Genomic DNA, 21,175 nt, shown 5'->3' on the forward strand with positions numbered 1-21,175 from the left:
AAGATCAATGAGGAACAAATGAGAAAAAACTGTACACATCAGACCAATTTCAGAAAAAAAAGAAGAGAAGCGATTCAGCAGTTAAGGTACTGCAAATGACATTTCTATAACCAACAGGAAGTTAACACTGAATTCTGCATTCTGCATTCTGAATTAATTTAGCTTTGAGCATGAGAACAATCAGAGCTTTATTAATATGCAACTAATGCTCCACAAATTTACTACATGATAAAAATGTAAATACAGACTTTTCAATGGCCAACACTACGTAACTTGTAATTCTCCTTCGTCTATACAATTTCTTGGATAACTACCAAGCTGCAACAATTCACAGCGGAGGCAGCATTACCTATATGCAGGAGGCCATGTTTGCGTGGGCTTCAAATTGGAAATCAAATTCACAGCTTGCTATCTTAAATTAAATAAATTATTCGCTGAATTATGAAGTTAAGAGAATTGATGTGCACATGCCACATGAATCCTTCAGAAAATTATTTATGCAACTGAAGCGGATTTGATATACTGTAAATAAGGTTTTTGATTTTGTACCCAAGTATAAAAACCAATGCCACAGTTAAGTGGCTTAAGCCTGCAGAGTATACTGTTTCACACCTTTCTGCTGAAAATGACAAACCAATAGCTTAGCAGCTGTAGATTCTTATAACTGGTGACTGATTCACAAAATATTATCTGAATAATATTAAATCTGTTTCTAACCTGGTAGGGACCCTAATTAATAATAATGAACACATTTTCATTCTATACAAATGTTTTATAAACAGATACTTCACTTTTAATAACTTTAGAAATTTGCAGCACACAATACCGTGATACCAGCTGACCTTATAAAAAGCCAAGCGGTGTTAATTCTGCTACAAAAAATAAATACAGAACTTATACAAGACTGAGGCAAATTTCCATCAAACTCAACAGACTGCAAAAACAGACAAGCATAAATACTTGCCTCTGTAAATAACTGCATTCCTCATCGTTCTTGGTCTTTCAAGGAGTCTGAAATTAAGAATACGCAGAAACACAAAACCATTCTCTAAAATATATTTTTATTAATGTTGGTACAGTAACACTAATTTGAAAAGGAAAAACATTCAAAGAAAACATTTTAGTAAAAAATAACCATTTGCAATAGGTCAGTAAACGAGATTTTGAAAATGAATTTTATTGGAGAGCAAAGGAAAAAATATGCCTCAAATTAATAAAGTAGCTCAACGTTCAAACCAAGCTAAGGAGATTAAAAAAAAAAAACAATTTCTTAGCAATTAATACAATAGGATAATATTGCAGATAGGTGTTTAGCTATCTTGATTTCTTCATCAACCTCAGTCTAGTACCAGTTATTAGAGTTGTTTCACATCTGGTCAATGAGGGTGACCTGTTTTGCTGGGAATATCGGTATAAATAGGGGACGTACATAATGTTCTCCTTGTGACAAGATAAACGTTGAATAGAACAAGTGTTACACTATTCTGTTCCAGTCCTGCTGAATATCACAATACATAGTGCTTAATCAAAGTATAACAAAGCTATTACTGAAAAAATATATCTGTAAGGCAAAAAAAGGTTTTGTTGGAACTCCAATTTCCTATTTTTAATCACAAATAAAAAGATACAGTTCTTTTATCTAGCTAAATTACAGGGTGACTTGGCCTGCCAAATCACAAGACAGGAGCCAGTTTCGTCCCAGTGGTGTCCATGACAGGACATTGTAAGGCAGCACGGTGGTTGCTGGGATGAAATCTGGCCCACCTTTCTCACTGAAACACACTCCTCAAACATGGCAACCTACACCTAGCACGTAACCTGCAGAACCTGAAGGGAAGAACTGGCTAGACTTCAGAGGACTGTGGGCAGAGCTCCTGGAGGCAGCGCACGATGAAACCCAAACCAGCAGACAAGACATGGAAGACACATACAACCATGGAAGACACACAGGTCTAGCTCAGAACCCTGAGGGCCCGCGCTTCTGTGGGCTTTCCAGACCTATGTAAAGCATCAGAGCTGGGAGAAGCGGCTAGATTGGTCCAGTTAAGCTAATAATGAGCCAAATTAGTTTAAGGGTCAAGATGGAAAGAAGAACTGAAGACGCGAGGGCCCTACAGCATCACAATCGGCCAACCTGATGCAGGATAACTGGTGAAAGCCGCACGGTTTGGGTGTTGCATAGAGCCTGTCACTCATTGCCCCAGTTCAGTGCAATAACATCCCGCAGTCCACAGCCTTTGCCTCTTAATACGTCTGCTGAACACACACAAAGAGGTGTTTATTTGGCTGAAGCATTAGCAGAATTCCTTGAGGAATAGCATTAAACATGCCAATAATAGACGCACCCTGGACTGCATTGTAAAAACAAATTAAGGAGCTCGAGTGGATTTGTAATGTTTCACAGTAGGAAATGCTAGCCATTTCTGACCTTTTTGCTTTGCTTTAAGAATTGACTTCATTCTGACTAGTTTAAAACATAAAACTGCTTTAGGAGTTGATCCCTGGCCTCAGAAATGATCATTTCTATTTCAGTTTATATGGGAAAGCAGAATGTTTTCCATACCGTCCAATTCTATACATTTCTTAGCGAACATTCCACTGCTTTTGCAGAGGAGTGAGAAGGTCAAACACGTTTCAGGAAGGCAATTCCAGGAAAGTAATCTCCAAAGTCAGCGTTGGCTGATTTCACCTAAACTTAAATACTCAGTTTAAATACTCAGTAAACTGAGTATTTAAATAAACCTAAATACTCAGTTTAAATACTTAAACTGAATCAAATCACTTTTACTACCTATATTATATAGTTTCTCAATAAATATATATGAACAGTTAGTTTAAATGCTATAGTTTTTAAAACATATCAACCATGAGCCAGCGTTTTTACTATTTAGGCCATATTGGATTTAATGCTGCGGAAAAGCATCAAGGAATACAATATTATATAAATGGGAATTATTCCATTTCGTAACTGAATTGAGTTTGCCACTGCGTTACCAGTCTGAAACATGTAATGCATATGAAGCCTGACCTGACAAACTGCAATTTAATGTTTTAAAATTAGTTTGGTAAAAAAGACTCCCTCAGGTTTTTTCCAATATGTACATTCAGACAGGACTGCCTTGATGACCATTAATTGGTCATCTTTATTTTTGTAGTTATTATTATGTCAGTTATTATGTCATTTGAACAACAGCTGAAAAAATGTTTTAAAAATATCATTACTAAACCTAGGTTAGAACCGACTTTCTCCACAAATAGCAGCCTCTTTCTGATAATGTACCTTGGTTACTGTTTTACTATTTTCTGCACTGTCCTATGACTGTCACACACTTCGACCTAAAAACTGCATAGTTCAGTATTTATTATTGTCCTTCTAATATTTTGCATACAAGCACAAATGCTGTATTGCATTATGGAGATGAAGTTAATCACACAGCTGGTTTCGTAGGGAGCAAACCAACATCCTAAAAATGGTATTTGGGAAAAAAAATGTCTCTTTAGTCTGGGGAAAAGACATTGCCAACCCTGACACATGTGTGGCCCAGGGTTACAAAAGGTCTTCAAGGAGATGTGAACAATATTGGGAATTACAGCTCTCCCACTGGAGAAGAAGAACCTCCAGGAGGTGCGATGGGCACCTTAGGAGAAGACAATTCACTCTTTCTTTCCCCATAATTTGATCTGCTGTAGAATACATATAATTCCAAGGAACTGCAAGGATGTGAAATTCCACGGGTTTCTGCACAAAGGTTTGCTTTTGATTGGATGTTTCTCAACAGAGGCCCGATGCAAACTCAGCTCCTGTACCTGGGAGACTGGTGACGACGGCATGGGCAAGCCGCTGGGGGCTGGGCTCGAGTTGTTCGCCTGGGTTAGCAGCTGAACCCTACGTCAAGAGCCCCCAAGGGTCCTCCCTTGGCACTGCCATCGAAATCGAAAGTGTTCTTTTCTCATCCAGGAAGAAGAGGCGTGCGAGGGCCGCGGTCACCGACGTCATGGAGGTTCAGCGGCACCAGGGCGCCCGGACTCGCGGGTCTTCGGCTGACGACTAGCACACAAACTCCTGCCTCATTCGGATGATCTGGAGCAGGGCAGCTTGCACGTCCTCGTCCATGTGGCCCTGCAGGAACAACGAAACAGCCTGAAAACAATCTGCCTCACCACACGGCACAACCTGCTATGCAGCCTTGCGGGAGAGGGGAGAGAGCACACAGAAGAGCTGAGGCAACCAAGCAAACACGTTTTTAGACTTTCCTTTAACAGTATACGAGGACATGACCTACTCCTGCTTTTCCTTTTTACATAAGGCATGAGTTGTTTTAGAAACACCAGACCTCAGTGGTGGTTTTTCGCAGATTAAGTTCCTTCACAGTGCTTCAGTTTGCTGTGAGCCACCTACAACAGCTCTCTGCTCACCAACGCGTGGGAAAGCACTTTCAGTTTATAGAAAGAACTGAGAAATATAGGGAAGTGACATATCACCTCCCGTGATGCAATCAAATAGAAAAGTTCTGTAGTGAAAGCATTTTAAAACTATTTCAGAGAATTATAGTAGCACTCTCAGTTTTTACCACTGAAACCTCAGTCTTCAGAAACGTAGTCTGTGCATGACAAGTGCACAAGTTAAAATGCTTCCTTCCTGCAGTGAGAGCTCTGGACCCTACTGTACCTGGGCCGCGCTGAGGAGGTGTGTCCGATAAATAGAAACCACTTCCCTGTGCCGCCTTTCAGCATCCTGCAGGGGAAGATAAGACATGACACCGCGCCGAGTTAGAAAAAGGCTCCAGGCATCCCAAAAACAAGCCTGAAATGTGCTGCCATGAGAAATGCTGCTATAAAAAGATTTTTATTGGCATTTTCTCATCTATTTTCATTTTCCAAAAGCATTAAAGAGGTCATTCACAGACTCAGGTTCAATGACATTATTGTACACACAAATCACATTTTTGACTGTCACATTTTATAAAAGAGGCCTTCCCCTGTGAGGCCTGCTTGATATCCCTATCATCAGGGTGCCCAGGTAGAAGCTTTGAGAGAAGCCAGTCAGCTCTGGCAAAGAGTCCCACAGGAGTACACAGGCATAATCAGTCCCCTGGTACAGACCTTGTGACTGGCAAGCTCTAGACGCAGAACTGTGATTTATTACAGTTTGGCAATTGCCTCGTTTTCAAAATTCAGAGTAGCAATGTACAGTCATGCAAAAGCCTTGCTATAGGGGCCATGGACTCGGTAAACTTGCCCAGATCCAGCAGAGAGCCCAAGGAAGAGCACAGTGAACCTGGATGATGCGGGACCTGCTCACAGAATAGACACACCCAGCGCATCTCACATAGATCAAAACAGGTCTATTGATTTCGGTTTCAGCTTTCTCTCATTACTATAAATGTCCATTTAAACCTCACAAACACCTATTCATGGAAAATTTGAAACTTTCCTTTTAAAATCATAATAGGTTCAGTAGTTCTTGATACCCTGCCAGACTTAATCTTGCCTTATTCGGCATTGCCATCCCTTTCAATTTATTAATGTAGTTGTTGTGGAAGAGTTCATCTATTGCCTGACAGAAATCTGGTTAATATTCATGTAACACCTGGTTTCTATTTTCAAAACCAATATCAAGTCTGACTGCGTTTTACGCATGTTTTAATATTTTCCATGTAACCTGACAGAACACAGAAGTAAATTGAGCCAGTCTGTTATGTGATATCTGTGCTGCCCCATCTGAAAGCCATTTTTTCGCCCCAAGATCTTTTTTTTTTATTTCAGACAGCAAGCAGTAACGACGGGGTGCTTGGAAAATGTACTGACGAAATGAATGTGAAATCCTGAGCAATTTGCATCAGTGACATTATTAGCTTATTTGGTTTCCTTTGCTGTGTTCAGATTTTAAATATTGAATTAAATGTTGTGTGTGGTGATACCTAAAGCTCAGAAAAGTGAAAGTTTTGCTCATTTGTAATCATGCTTTTATTCACACTAGGCCTTTCTGTTGATTCAATTAAAGTAAAGGAAGTGTTAGCACGTCCTCGCTTAAATTCATGAGGCTGTGTAATAATTCCCCTACCTGGTACCAAAGCATGACTGGACTTCAAACCAAGAAAGATTATATTAGACGAACAACTGAATTAGACCAGAAACATTAAAAAAAAAATCAAATCTGTGCATATAGTTTCCCAAGCTCTAAATTAAACTAGGCAAATTCTTCTGTAGGGAAGAAATCTTATTTAGACATTTTGCTGATAAAATTGAAAAACTGAAAGTCTTCTGGTTTAACCGCGCATAAAATGCTTGCATTGTTCGAACCATGTACAAAAAAAACTAAGCACAGATCAAAGCTGGAATGAACAAAAAAAATCCTACAAATCTTCTTCACGAAGACCAGGAAAGTTGCTGCCGGACAAGTCGCTTGTGCAGTCCTGAACATCAAGCTCGTCAATGCATCTTGAAATGTTAAGAAGCTTTTTAGCAATTAACAAGGCAGGCACTTTTGCTGAGCCCTGTCTATTTTCAGTGCCTCAGGGTTGTACTTACAGCCAGCTGTTGCTGTAGGCTTTTGATCTGCGCCTGGAGTGTGTCAACCTGCTGTGTCTGCCTCTTGGTGGGCATGTTGGCGGTGTAGGGCCGCATGGCCAGGCTGTTCAGGGCCTGCTTCAGTCTCTCTGCATCATTCAGCAGCTCCGTGATCTGTCACACAGTGTCAGTGCTCATACACCAATTGCAAAAACCAAACGGCACCTACCATTCCAAGCTGATCAAGACGCAAAGGGATATGACATTTAAATCATACAGCTATTCCAAATGTGCTGCTGTCCTTGTGCATTGAATTAACGCAACACCAAGCATAAAAAGAGCAGACAAGTACATTTGTGTCTGCCCTGACACTGAGGCTTTAGTTTATACCATGGATCAAAGATACACTAATAACCTGGACAATGCCAGGAAGAGGAGTACCAACAAAACAAAAACACACACATTTGGAGACACCATTCCTCTACATAGTGTCTAATTGAGTAATAGGAAAAAAAGTTGGATCCTCCAAAATAATAACACATAAGAATTTTCAACTTCCACAATTCCCATTTGCTATGTTTGTTAAAAGAAAACAAGATGTGAAATAGATGGTATTATGAGTTTCTCAGAACACGGAGAAAATCAGACATTGAGAATGGTTTCATCACTTACTATAGTAAATGTAAAAAACTTAGTAAGCTTGACTTTGTCAGGTTGTTTTACAGCACACTCTGTAAGGGGTTGCACTGATTTACCCAGATCCTCACTTTGGTATCCAATCTCTGATTTAATTGTGCACTGGTGAAGTGAGTGTTTTGTTTACAAAAGCCCCGGGAGAATCATCATTAAGCGTAAAAACAAAGCACTTCTGTCAGTACCACACGGCGTTCTCCCCATCTTATGGAGAAGGGTGCATTTCCCTCTCCCCCGCAGGTCTATTCAGAACAACTTGTGTCCCCAATAGTGGCACCATCATTCCGCAAATTCAGGATTTATCTGTACTGGATGCAGACTGGTTAACCGGATAATTTAATTTTTTTCTTTCTGCAGCCCTTTCATTCCTTTCAATTTACGGGGATCACCATTAATATTTCTCTAACTCTTCTCAAGTGTGTTGTGGCATAAGGCCCAATTCAGTATCCAGGATCGCTCACGCCTGGACTGAGACATAATGCACAGTCATGACGGGGGGTATGTCCGAGTGCCCGACTGCAGAGAAGCCGACCAGCCTGTCCCTAAAGTAGTTTCGCAAGCGGGGGATCCTTAGACATTACTACAAATTAAATCATCAAATAATAAAATGATTTAATCATTGTTAACCCATTCTAAAACTTGAAAAAATTAAACATATGAAGAGTAAGTAGAAAAATATCTGTGAATTTTCTTGATATCAAATATAGGCATTTATGCCCACTTACCTTCTTGTCTTTGGCTTCTGTCTGCTCTGAGGACGTTTGTATTCTCTTCTGCAGATCTCCAATGGTGGACAAAGACTTGTCATACCTCTCCTTCAGCTCTTTAATCTCAGTCTCGATGGAGTGCCCTCTCTCCTGGAGCCGCTGGTTCTCGGTCCTTGCGTTTGACTCTGCTTCTTGGGCCCGTGCTGCCTCACGGGACAGCTCCTCGTACTTCTCAGCGAGGCCGGACAAGCGGTGGCCCAGGCTGACGACCTCGGCCTCGAGCCTGCGCTTCTCGGACTGCAGCCCCAGCAGCTCCTCAGACCCCTCTGCTCTGAAGTCCTCCACCGCTTTGGCAGTGTTGAGGAGTCTAACCTGCAGGGAGGCAATTTCCTCCGTGTGTTCCGAGTTCTTCTTTTCCTCCTCTTCCAGAGCTCTTTTCAGTTCGGTCACCTCCCTCTCCAAGGCCTCTTTCACTTGGACGTGCTCTGTGAGAAGCATCGCGTTGGCTCTCTGACTCCGCAGCTCCCTCTCCAGCATGGCGACTTTCTCCAGTTCCTGCCTGTGCGCCTCTTTCGCTCTCGCACACTCTTCCTCAACTTGCCGAATCCTGCTGTTGACCGACTGCTGCATGGCCTCAAACCGCTCCACAAGAATGAAGTCCGTTTCCATTTGCCGCTGCAGTTTCTGAATCTCCAGGTTGCACTGGGCATTCTGCTCTTCCAGCTCTTTCTTTTGTAGCGTCACATCTTTGTACTGCTGTTCAAAATCTCTAAGCTGATGGGTTAGCCCCTGCAGTTTTTCCTTATATGCAAGTTCAATCTCTTGGCATTTCTCACTGGTTACATAGCACGTTTCAACATTCTGCTGCACAGAGACCATCTCTACTTTCAGCTTCTCATTCTCATGTTTAGAGTGTTCTCCTTCCATTTTAGCCTGACTGTACCTTTCCTGCAGCTCTGCTAAATGCTTTTTCATGTCCTTAACTGTTGCATTGAAAGATTTTTCTTTTTCCTCAATGACAGATATTGGAACAAACTTGGAATGAATAGCTTCCTGTATTGTATCTAATTCTTTCTTCTGCTCTTCAAGTTCTTTATGCAGCCTTAACGTTTCCTCCTGGGCAGACTGATAAATACACGCAGCCTCCTTGTTCTTGCACTCAAGTTCAGAAACGGTGCTTTTAAGCGAGTTCTTTATGGCTTCGTGATCTCTGAGGCTAATGTATTCCTTTTCCAACTGTGTCTGAATGACCTGTAGCTTCTCTGTCAACATCACATTTCCTTCTTTCACTTGCTTTAATTCCTCTTGAGCATCTTTGCATTCCTTTACCAACCTGGAAATCTCGCCGTTAGCCTTCTCCAATTCACTGCCTAACTTGCTTTTGCTTTCTTCGTACATTCCCTTTGGCACAAACTCCTCCTGCACTCTCCTTTTCATGGACACATTCTCGGACATCATTTTCTCCAGCTGCTGCTCTTTTTCCTGGTATTTCCTCCGAAACTCCTCAAGCTCTTGCGTCAGATTTTTGTTAAGAGACGACAGCATGCTCACTTCCTCCTCAAACTTCTCTGGCGGGACATACCGGGCCTGTAAGTGAGTTATTTTCTCGCACACAGTGTCTTTTTCTATTTGAAGCGTCTGCATTTGTGCTTCAGTCTGCTTGATCTTCCGCTCTGCTCCTGCCAGGCTGTTGCTAAGCTCCTCGACAGTGCAGTCCAGGGACCTCTTCACTTCCTCGTGCGACTTCAGTGGGACGTACTCAGCTTGAATCTTACTGTTTAAATCCTGCACCTGCTCTCTCAGTTGCTCATTCACCTGCTGGCTCTTTTTGATCTCTTTGATCAGCGTCTGGCTCTTTGCAGTGACCTCTGACAGCTTCCTCTCGAGGCTGGCAGTCTGCTCCTCCTGGGCTGCCTTTAGCCTCTCGTGCTCCTCCCGAGGCACACGCCTCGCTGCCTCGGCTCTGTGCACCTCCAGCTCCCTCTGGAGCTCCGCCGCCTCCTCCAGCACTCTCTCGTAGTCCTCTCTTAGCTCCGACGCCTGCTTCTCCTTCTCGTCCACCGCATTCGTCAGGAGGTTCTTCATGTTGTCAAACCTCTCCGCCGGCACGGCCGAGGCCAGCCTGGCCTCCATCTCCTTCATGCGACCTTCCGCGTCCATCAGCCTGACGGCCGCCTCCTCCCTCTCCTTCCTCAACTTGCTCAGCTCCCTCGTCAGCCTCTCCACGTCCTCCGCCAGCCTCCCTTCACTTTGCTTGTACTCCTCCAGGGCCTTCTCGCTCTGCTTCAGGTGGTTCCTGACCCGCCCCACCTCGGCCGAAGCCCCCTCGTACTTCCCCTTCACCTCCTGCAGCTGCCCCCTCAGCTCCTCCACCATCTGGCTACTGAGGTGCTCCCTGACGGCAACCACGTGGGCCTGCAGCTGCTTCACCTTGGCCTCCGAATCCACCATCCTCTTCTGCACGTCACTCAGGGCCTCCTCCATCTCGCGCACCTGTCTGTCCGAGTCCCGCCTGGTGGCCTCGCAGCTCTCCGCCAGCTCCCGGCACTCCAGGCTCTTGCTGGCCAGCTGGCTCTGCAGGCGTGCATTCTCCTCCGCCGCGGCATCGTGCCTCTTCCGCAGCACTTCGATGTCCTTCCTGAGCGCCTCGCTCTCGCTGGAGAACGCCGGCCCCGGCAGAGACAACTCCAGCGGTCTGGACACAGACCGGGACGGAGAGGAAGGCTGCAGGATCTACACAGGTACAGGGAGAAACAAGCGGTGGTCTTACAAGGTTCTTTTCTTATGAGGACAGAAGGGAAGTAGGATAATTTATAAAGATGGCTTGACTCAAGAGGACAGGAAAAGGGCATGGATCACAGTTTGGGATTAGCTCCTCTAAGTCTTAGGATAGGACTATTTCAGGTAAATGAGACGTCTTCAAATGCAGAAAGTTACCCAGTTTGCTAGCATTCATTTTAAACATGTTTGCGAAACAAAAAAAGCTTAGTCCTGCATAAGGATGATTTTGGGAGCAGGATTACCTGTGCAGAATCAAAGCTGTGAGACTGTTTCACAAGCTTGGGATCTTTCCCTGAAACAAATAACAAGCAGCTGCAGTCAGAATGAATACCTTAAACACAACACCAACGTAACAAACAACTGGAAATAAAGACGCTGCCCACCTTTAATGACGGACTGACCAGAATAGTCGCCCTATAAAATAAAAGCAACGATGATCATTTTGAGAGAAAGCGACAGCAGACCTGGTGCTGTTCTTTTGGCACACAGAGCAAATAAATCAGCATCAGACATATCAGTTACAGGGGTTATAGAAACACTATAAGATTCATTGCTTTTATTATTATATTCTCAAGTTTCTGGAAGTTCAGATGGCTGGATGGCACAATTTATTTTTACAAGAAATCATAATAATTAGAGCCTCAAACTTTACCACATTTTTCCACAGCTGGACCTTCACAGTCTCCACGGCCTTCACATTCTCCTCCTTCTCCTTTCCTTTCGCCACCAGCTTCAGTTGTTCCCTCTGAAAGCCAAGCAGAGAAATAGCACTCACAGACTATTCGCCATCCTGATGCAATCTCAGCGCTAGAACATTAGAATCAATACCTTCATCAGGGAACTCAGTGGGAGAGGGCTTGGAAATCTTGCCACTCGTTTTACTAACACCTTGCTCATTATCTTCCAGGAGTTGAAATACAATATTGGCAGAGGGTTTTTAGATATCCCTTTAAGAACCCAGAGTAACATCATAACACGGAAACAATAAGCTGGGAGGGAGATTATTTTTGTGCTGGAGATCAGTGGGTAGAAAGACATTATTAGTTTTAAAAATGTGAAGTGTGTTTTCATAGCTTGTGGGAAGCTGCTGACTGCCCCTGCCTCCCCACCCCCAGTGACAGGCCACCGGGCCAGGCAGCCCGCGGGCTCAGCCTCACGCCCTGCGCTGCACAGCCTGATAATGAGGGGCTTCAGGCGTCCCAGAGCAGCAGACTCATCCATCACAGCAGAAACAATTTCACACTTCGGAATACAGGAGCCGGTTTAAAAAAAGCACAGGCCCCCCTCTTACAAGTTGTAATTAAGACACTTTCTCTGAAATGAAAAAACTGCAAAAGGACAAAGAACCAAGGGGTCACTGCTTCATCTACCTGACCCAAATTCCATAATGCAAAAATGCGGACTTAGCTTCTATATAGAAACTAGAAAAAATGTAACAAGGAGTAAATGATTTTTAGACATACTTCTTTCCAAAGATCTTCCACTGTTTTCTTCTCCTGAAGAAAAAGAATAAGATTTAAGAGTGAAAACATTGTTAAGTCTTGATTTTCCCTCATTATAGCCCTTTTTTTGTGTAACCAATGTAACCTTAACCAGGAGCCCACAAAACCCCACAATTCCAGTTTGAGTCAAACAGCACCACAGGGACTTCAAAAATGACCGACCATTCAAACTTATTTTATCTTATCATATCTGCACAAATAACAGATTTGTGCTTGACTGCACTGGCTAGGAGTATAATGGAAAACTGTTGCTCAAATACTGTTAATGCATAATTTTCTAACTAAAAAAGTGTTTTAAAGATTCAAGAGCATTATTATTATTATACAGTAATAAAGTTATTGTATCAGGTTTTGGAGAACCTGTAAGGCTTTTAGGTTATTTTGTATGTCATATAAGGATATTTTGCTCTTTTTAAACATCAAAGAAAGTACGGAGATCTAGAAATTCTGGATATCATCAGACATACATTTTTCTGGCTCAAACCCAAAAAATAAATGATTGGGAATTCTTAGAAGGGAATAAGTCAGCTACCCCTGTTCACCTGTTCAAGCTGCTGTTGCAGTCCACTGACTTTCTCCAGCAGAGTCTTCTGGTCTTGCTGAAACTTTCTTAATGTGTCCTTTAGGTCTTTCTTTTCCTTCTCCAAGCCCTTAATTAAACCACAAAAGCACTTCTGCTATTAACATTAAACCGGAGATGAACACATTTTGGATCAGCTTTTTAGCTTTAATGAGTCATGATGAGCACCTGTTTTTTGTCTTTTAAAGACCCCATTCTGAGGGTTGTTCACTATCAAAATAGTGTGCTATTAGGTGTTTGAGGCTTATTTTCTGCCATCAGGCTCATTTGAATCCAAAGTCTCTTTAGCAGCTAGAAATTGGAGGCAGGCAATGAATACATACCAAAGCTTTTATACTTTAGAATTCAAAATTCAGCATGAAACAGGTTAGGACTCTTTGTCATTTACTAAAGCATCTAGTTTACTTGATGAATTCTACCCTGTAGTTTATGAAACTACATAATCCCTTCCTCCATACACTTATCCCCTTCCATCAATCATTACACTAATGATACATGTGCAAAGATTCATCTCTGCTTTTTTCCACCGCTGCTGCAACAAAGCTCCACTTAAACAAAAGGATGCCATTTGGCCCATCTAGCACATCTGGTAGCAGGTAATTGACCAGTGTCAATGGATGGCCTACACATGCAGAGATAAGGCACTGGCGCAACTCACTTGAATAATCTGGTCCCGAACATTTACTTCAGCCTCAACAGTCATGTGCTCCACTGACTGCAATAAACAAAAAAGGGTCTGTAAGGAGGACTGGTGAAAACAGGGATTACTAATGAATTCTTATCAGGAGGCAGCAGTTCCGCGTTGACACTAGGTGGCAGCGAAGACCACGCCGGCCAAAGCAGAGCAAGCAACAGCAAAATTTATTCTGTCACATATTAAACGGTCACCTCTCGTTTTTCTGTGGTTTTTAATAATTAATCCGTTTTTCTTTTTTAGAGAATTAAAAATCACATCCATACATATTTGAGATATGAGTAGGTCAAAAATAATAATAATAATAATAATAGCATGCTGTTGACAGTTTTGAGAGCGGAATCACATAAACAGAACTTCACTGGTAGAACTGAAAGGAAATGGCATATTTGCACCAATGTGCACATTTGTCATCTTAGCACATAAATACCAATTCTTGCCTTTGAAATTAAACTTCCCTGAGGAGCAGGTCTCATAATTAATCACATTGCAGTTTTAAATTTGAAATGGATCATCACCCTGAGCTGTACAGGTGATCAGCTCACACATACAGAGTACCTTGTCCTGAAAGGCACTTCCTGAACTCACTCGACATTTACCAAGTTGGCCGATGAGCCCATCATTACTGTGTTGTCTGGCCACGGAACTCATACAACCTAAATTGCTTTTACATAAACTGATCTCAATTGGGTGATCTAATGTTTCCCCTCTGCATACGCAATATATTAAAGTTGTGATGCAATTTGGCTCAATATGTGCTCTCTTCTGCTGACAGCACTAGATTGGAGCTTTCTATCCTCATGTCAATAAAATTCATTTTGCACAGAGAACAAAGGTCAGTGCTGTTAAATATTCATATTCCAGACATCTGTTGAATGCTGGAAATGAGAAATTGGTTTAGGGCATCCAAACGTCCAGTGTATGATGAAATAAATTACCATCAATGACAATTAAGCCCCCTACTGCCCCGTCTTCCTACACTCTTCTGTAAAGCACCTACAGATACTAGCACAAATCACCATGGGCTACATAAATGTCAGAATTACAGCTAACTTTGACAAGGCTGTGCTTCAGTTTAGGTTTATCTCCTCCTGGATAATCAAAATGGAGTTTTTCTCCTATGCAATTTCCACCCCCAGATCAGTTTCAATTTGCATTTCAATTAATTGAATAATCTTCCTGAGGGACACTTTGACCCCACGGAGGAACACTAGTCCTGAGCTTCAGAATCAACACCTAAACTGCCACCATGACACTGCCATCATTAACATCCCCAAGTCACTTCATCCCCGCTTCTCCTGCCCTGACTTTAAAACACACACAGGCGGCCTGAGGACCCGTTTCATACAGAGGTCAAGCAGGATGGCACAATACAGGATGTGACAAACTTTTTTTCAATTAAAAAGGGGAAACTTGGAAATCATTAAAGCAACACTTCCCACTCTTGCTTTTCAGAAGCTCAGTGCCTTCCATTTCTCTTCTATTTAAATGGATCAAATATACCAGAACACCACACACACAATACCAAAGAAACGGGCAAGTTAGTATAACATTCAGGACCAATATTCAAGTATTTTGCTCCAGGATTTGGCTTTTTCAAGAATGAAATATGTCATTCACTGCCAAGACGCAACATTACCTGATGAAACATCTGTTCTATCTTTGCGGCTTCCTTCGCTAAAAAAAAGAAAAAAACAAGTTAGTCGTCACCTTCCAAGTCTATAGATAAGATGTACATATGTGGGTTCAATACCTACATGTTGGAGGACAACAAAAGTTAAGAATCTTTTCATGTTGCATCTTCAAAAAAACACTAATCTTACATGAACTACATGCTACCAAAGCCATGCGGCTATTTTAGTGGGGACATTACATTATTTGGCATTAACTGAGAAATCTACTAATCAAGAATATGACAAATTAAGAAAATATATTTGTCTTTATACTTTTTAAGCCTTTCATGCAATTCTTTATACTTTTATATAATGGTGAAAAGCTTCATACTGTATATATTCTATAATACTCCTAGTTAAATCCATATTGTTTGACTTCAGATAATGGCATTTTCTATGATAACATCTACGGAGTGTGCTCCTGACTGAAAGAGAAAATTGCAAGGGAACAGAATACTTAAAATAATGACAAATCATCATTTTCAGGGCTACGTTCAAGAGAGAAGCCACAGGAATTTAATAGATTCAATCAACAAGCATTTGCACTGACTGGTTTCAATGTAAGTGACAGTGCTTTTTGCAGTACAACTACAGTAATAGATTTTTGTGATTAACAAAAAACAGGCTTTGAATTTCAATTTGAAAACTTCAAATAATATTCAACAGGGTTACCATAGCAATTGCTGTTACAGTCTATGTTGTATACATCCCGGGTGATGTTTATTCCTTTATGCAACCCAGAACTATTGTCATGATGCAAATGCATCAGTCGACAACCAGCACCAAAGACAGACTTTACACCCTCATGAAATAGCACACAGGCAGCTGTTTATTCAGATGGTGGCACAAAAAGCGTAAAAGATGTTGTTTTTGTGGGATGTTCCTAATCATTCCTCCAAGAAGAAAAGTGCAGTAGTGTAATTGTGAAGAGCAACACCGGCACAGTTCGCCACGCTAAAATTACACCAAAGAGAGCGTGTTTCTATGCGTAATTAAGAATCTCAAATGAAACGCATCAAATTTGATCATTTGAAAGAAAATGGAACTGACTCATTAACACTCAGCGGGGAAGAGGCTCCACATCCCTGAGAGCATTCGAATCATCCTTCCCATACAGAAAAGAGGGGCTAGAATAAAAAAGGGTGCAGTAGCTCAAGTACATATAGACGGAGGGGGGTGGGCTGGAGGGCTGGAGGATCTGGTGTGAAAAAGCTCGTTGAGACAGTAAATCCGCCCTCACCTCTAACAACCTTGTCAAGAGCCTCCTTGACGAGAGTCACCAGCTCGGCGTCCTTGCTGAGCCGGGCGTAGTGATAGCTGTCATGCCCGAACACATCGCCGGCGGTCACGTCGGCGCCTCTCTTCAGCAGGACCTCCACCGCGTCCTTGCAGGCGTACTCGCAGCCCAGGATCAGGGCAGTCCTGCGCGGCACAGACAAGGACCAACACCACGGCTGGTTGAACTACACTTTGTTACAGAGGGCGGTCCCAACAACGGGCCCACCTTTATGCAAGAAGCCCCTGTGTGCCTGGATCTAACTCCCCCCCATGAAGTCACAAGCCTGACCGGCTCACTGGGAAACAACTGCATGAGAAGCTACAATTAGAACAGGAACGGGATTAATTAACAAATCAGTCAGATCAAAAGGTGTCCTCTTGTAATTTCAAGTCTCATACTACAATGCAGAACACATTATTTGGACTTAAAAAGATTCCAGTGAAAAAATTATGGTTCCACTATTTTTTTGTATTGAATTTTAGCTGGAGATTTCTTTACAGTCCTATTTTTTTATTATTCCTTTGTGAATATTTTTTTAAATCAGAATTGTTAAGATCAAATTTTAAACAGCTCAGGATCTGCATCCCAGGAGCCTCCCCATCGGCAGGGAAAGGTTTAATCTCAAGCAAGGCAATGCATTTTTCTCTACGCAGGGATGGTAAAATTCTGATTAGCTCAGACGTGCCACAGGCAGCATGTTTCAGAGAAGCAGACCATCTTGCTGTTGATTTTTTTAATACAAAGTCTTTCCAGCAATTTGTGATGAATAGGCTAGTACTGACGAGAGAACAAAGATTTGTTTAATGAAAAATGAGGGCTCCTGAATAAATTAAAACATTTCCTGCTGACTTAAAATCCAACTAAATTTACACATAGATTTAAACTAAAATCTTAGCTGTATAAGAATGAAGATGAAACATTTTTACTTCAAATAAAAAAATCTGGCTTTCAGACATTTCTGTAGTGCCTAATGAGGTGGGTTTCTTTTATGTATTTTCCTTAAAAACTGCCAAATCTGTTCTTCCTCTGCACATGGTCTCGAGAACACCTTGGCTTGCAGACTGTATACATCATGTGGCTTTGATTTTTTAATACTGCAGCATCGTTAGAAATAAACAGAAACATAAACTCTATTGTATTCCAATCTCTACTCATTCTTCTGGGAATGGGACAGTTGTACCAGATTTGTGCCCTGAAGGAAATGAAGTGTAGGGAAATCATCGCCAAAAACAGGAAAAGTGGAAGACGTTAGAAGTTGGAGATGCCCATCAACTGCATTTTTACTATCACTGCTATGAACATACCCTTATTATCAATGCTGTACTATTATAACAAAGGGAATGTGCCCAGAGAGTAAAACTACATAAAATACTCGGGAGATCCTTGAACCTCGTTTTTGCCCTCTTGTTCATTTATAGATGACAAAATTCCAAAATTTCACAAACAAAAACCAACTTTAACAACAATGGCAGCTGACAGGAGATCAGAAACACCCAGGGCGATGAGCGTCGATAATCACACTTCAGCCTGTGTGAACCGAGCTACGCACTTGTTCTGCTTGTCTCGGATGCCGATGTCTGCCCCGCGCTCCAGCAGCAGCTGGCAAATGGAGGGATGGCACATCTGGGTGGCGAGAACGAGAGGTGTCCGGCCGTCCTTAGAGGGAGATGGACAGAGAGAGAGGAAAGTCAGTCAGTCAGTCAGTCACTGGCTGGGCAGCCCTTCGCAACAGCGATCGTGTGAGGTGGAGGAACAGATGACACGCATTTCTAAATGGGCTTGCTCCTACCGATTGTTCCAAGAAGCCTAGAGACATGTCATTGCTTCAGTTCAGTTTCGCTTATAACTGAGAAAAAGTCAGACGCATGTTTTTAGCTGTGCCAAAATGTTTACTCTATCCCTTTACATTTTCATATAACAGACATAAAGGTTCTAACCAGTATGAAAAGTCTATCATTTGTATGCCCATTCAGGTTTAATTGTCATACTTACAAAATCTTTAGCATTTACAGAAGCCCCACTATCACACAGCAGCTTGACACTGGAGGAACAGCCAGCCATCACTGAAACCCAAGATAAACAGCTCTTTAGCATAAAAAAAACAATGTGATGTGGGCAAGCAGTGAAATCAGGCACTTGGTCTTCCACCTGCTCTTGCTGGTCAGCTTGCAGTCATGCTATCTGACCATCTAGGACTTCCCCGGGACTTCCAGCACTCCTTGGGCACGTTATGGCCGTAAATAAAGCCAATCTTAAGCTGTAATTGCACATTAAACTCTTTCTGTTGTGCTGCTGGAGTCAGTCTTTACTTGCAACATAAAAGTAATTGAGGACTCTGAAGCCCTACTTAGGGCAGGACTGTTCTCTTTCGGAAACTACCAGTGAGCAAGGATTAACTGCTCTCAGACCGCTGTGAAACAGACTTCAGCGAAATTTTGGTTACTGGCTGAGATATTCCATTATTTCACCCAAGTGCCCGACTTCATCATCTGCCTATAACATTCACACATTTTCAATTATATATGTTGAATTTACTAATCAGGTAAACATGCTTACTTATAACATTCTTTAGATTATGTTTGGACATAAGTTACATTGCTATTAGTATGTATAAGTGAACACTTACTAATTTGTAATTAATATCATTACCACATAAGTTACATTGCTAGACTGTCAGATTGAAGATGAGCATTTTGTTGCATAATCTGGCAGGGCGTTGTGGCCCCCCTGTGTAGTCTGTGCACATTTGCTTTAACTGAATGTCACTGCACCTCCAATAACCATTGCCCACTGGGTTGGACAGGTTACAGGGACAGCAGTGTGCCATTCTGCTCTTTCTAGAATTTGCAGTGTAAAGGAACAACAGCTCCTGCATTTTAAAAATAAAGATCCTGTATTTTAGCTCTATTTCTGCTTCAGTAATGTGTATGTGTCCACTAGCTTTTTATAGCATGCCAAACATAAAACGTTTAATCAATCAATTAATGATTGTTATTTACGTTCAGGAATAGACCCTTATATGAGCTCCTGCTGAGGTAATCATCTTGTGCAGAAACTGGTGACCATGAGACCCAGTGAAAGGACATGTCAGAGAAGACCAGGCAGCCTGCCCTCCACAATGGGCAGGCCATCACCTGCTCCTCTCTCATTCCGCCTAAAAAGCAATCCAGTGCATTCTCAGTCGATAAGCATTCCCAGGCTCATTTCTTAAAAGAGTATGGAAAGATTTTGATCATTTGCCCCCATCTTGGCAACGTCTGGTGATTGATTGTTTCAATTTAAGAATTAGACGCATCCATTTTTTCCCATTCCCGAGGTAAAGGGAAGACGTCGGTTTAAAACGGAAAATAAAACTCACTCTTCTACAAACAGGTAATATAAAATATCACCTTAGAATTCTGACTTGGTTAACCTTTACTTTCATAATTGATGAGGAAGTGTTTCGTTTGGGACACCTCCCTAACCTTACCCGCCAAGCTTCATTTTTTTTTCCACTAAATCTTATTATGCCAAAGTCATTCAACTGAAAAGATCAAGCCAGGTGAATTATTGCTCCGACAGTCTTTATTACTGTTATTGTTTGTCCTGTCTCTTGTTAAAGCAGATACATTAGGAATGCATTAATGTGCTCTGCTAGTACACATTGCGTGCGTTGATTGCACAAAATTTTATTTTGTTCCAAGAAGTACGTTTGATCATATATTTAGCAAATTAGATATTTTATCATTTGTTAATTGCATGACATGATCCATGACTAAATGGTTTCTATTTCTCCAGAACTAAAATTAATCTATATCGCAGCAGTTTTTTCTTCCCCTACACTCTTTCACTCTCTTCCCCATGAATATAAGATTTCAGCCACTATTTCTGTCTCTGATCATTACTAATATGGGATCTAAATATTGGCAGTGACATTAAAGAACTGCCCCCTACTGAAATAAAGAGATGTTACTGAAAATAGTTTTTAAAAAAAGCTTTCGAAATGGCTCAAAGGCAAAGGTGGTAATCAATGATAGCATTATTATTTGATAGCTAAATCACTAGTGTGGAATAGCGATAAGAGCTCTCAACTTGTAACTTGCAGATGTGGGTTCAAATCCCAGGTGTGTGAATGCACTGATGTAGTTCCATTGAGCAATGGAGTTCACACTGATTGCTCCTGTAAAAGCCCAGCAGTACAAATGGATACAGATGTACCCGTCTCTTCACTTTAAACATAATGTAAGAGCCAGTCACACAGAGTCACTAGCAGCACCACTAAACCAGTTATATCCTAAGGCCACAGAGTGGTAAAAAGGAAATACAGGTCTCCTTTCGGGTATGAGAGGGTACGGAGTTCAGGGCTCACCTGCATCATGCAAAGCTGTCCTCCCCTGGAGGTCCACATTCTCGACTGGGCAATTGTGCTGCAACAAGAAAAATGTCAGTGACTATTAACATATGCAGTTCATGATAACGGGTCAACGCTTCTATGAAGGTACAGCACAACACAATAATGACATTCTAACATCCAACTTCTGTAATCCTTAATTTTTTATGATTTTACACACAGCAGGAGTATTCTGAGCTGAGCTGAGTACTGTGATCAGTGCGGGTAACAACCAGTGAATTGAACTCCAAGTCAGGTTTAGCAGAAACCTTGATTGTTTAAATGAGATCTTAACGGAGATGGAGGACAAAAGGGAAAAATACCTTTTGAATTTGCCTTGGAAAAATGGCAGAATGAATCTCCTTCTCAAAGAGTGCAATTTAAATG

At 41.8% G+C, this 21,175-nt stretch overlaps 1 protein-coding gene across 1 annotated transcript in view; it reads right to left on the reverse strand.

Moving 5' to 3' along the window:
* Positions 1–1,157: 1,157 nt before the first annotated feature.
* The window catches only part of uacab (uveal autoantigen with coiled-coil domains and ankyrin repeats b), a 53,515-nt gene continuing 33,497 nt past the window's right edge, over positions 1,158–21,175 (reverse strand). The window contains 16 exon segments of the mRNA XM_069190592.1: positions 1,158–4,084; positions 4,087–4,120; positions 4,670–4,735; positions 6,532–6,684; positions 7,929–10,643; positions 10,934–10,983; positions 11,075–11,105; positions 11,344–11,436; positions 12,155–12,187; positions 12,736–12,843; positions 13,432–13,488; positions 15,107–15,144; positions 16,381–16,562; positions 17,969–18,075; positions 18,412–18,482; positions 20,768–20,825. Coding sequence (XP_069046693.1) covers positions 3,951–4,084; positions 4,087–4,120; positions 4,670–4,735; positions 6,532–6,684; positions 7,929–10,643; positions 10,934–10,983; positions 11,075–11,105; positions 11,344–11,436; positions 12,155–12,187; positions 12,736–12,843; positions 13,432–13,488; positions 15,107–15,144; positions 16,381–16,562; positions 17,969–18,075; positions 18,412–18,482; positions 20,768–20,825 — 3,930 coding nt within the window. The 3' untranslated portion in view covers positions 1,158–3,950.

This window comes from Lepisosteus oculatus, chromosome 5 (genome assembly GCF_040954835.1).
Source record: "Lepisosteus oculatus isolate fLepOcu1 chromosome 5, fLepOcu1.hap2, whole genome shotgun sequence".
Taxonomy (NCBI): Eukaryota; Metazoa; Chordata; class Actinopteri; order Semionotiformes; family Lepisosteidae; genus Lepisosteus; species Lepisosteus oculatus.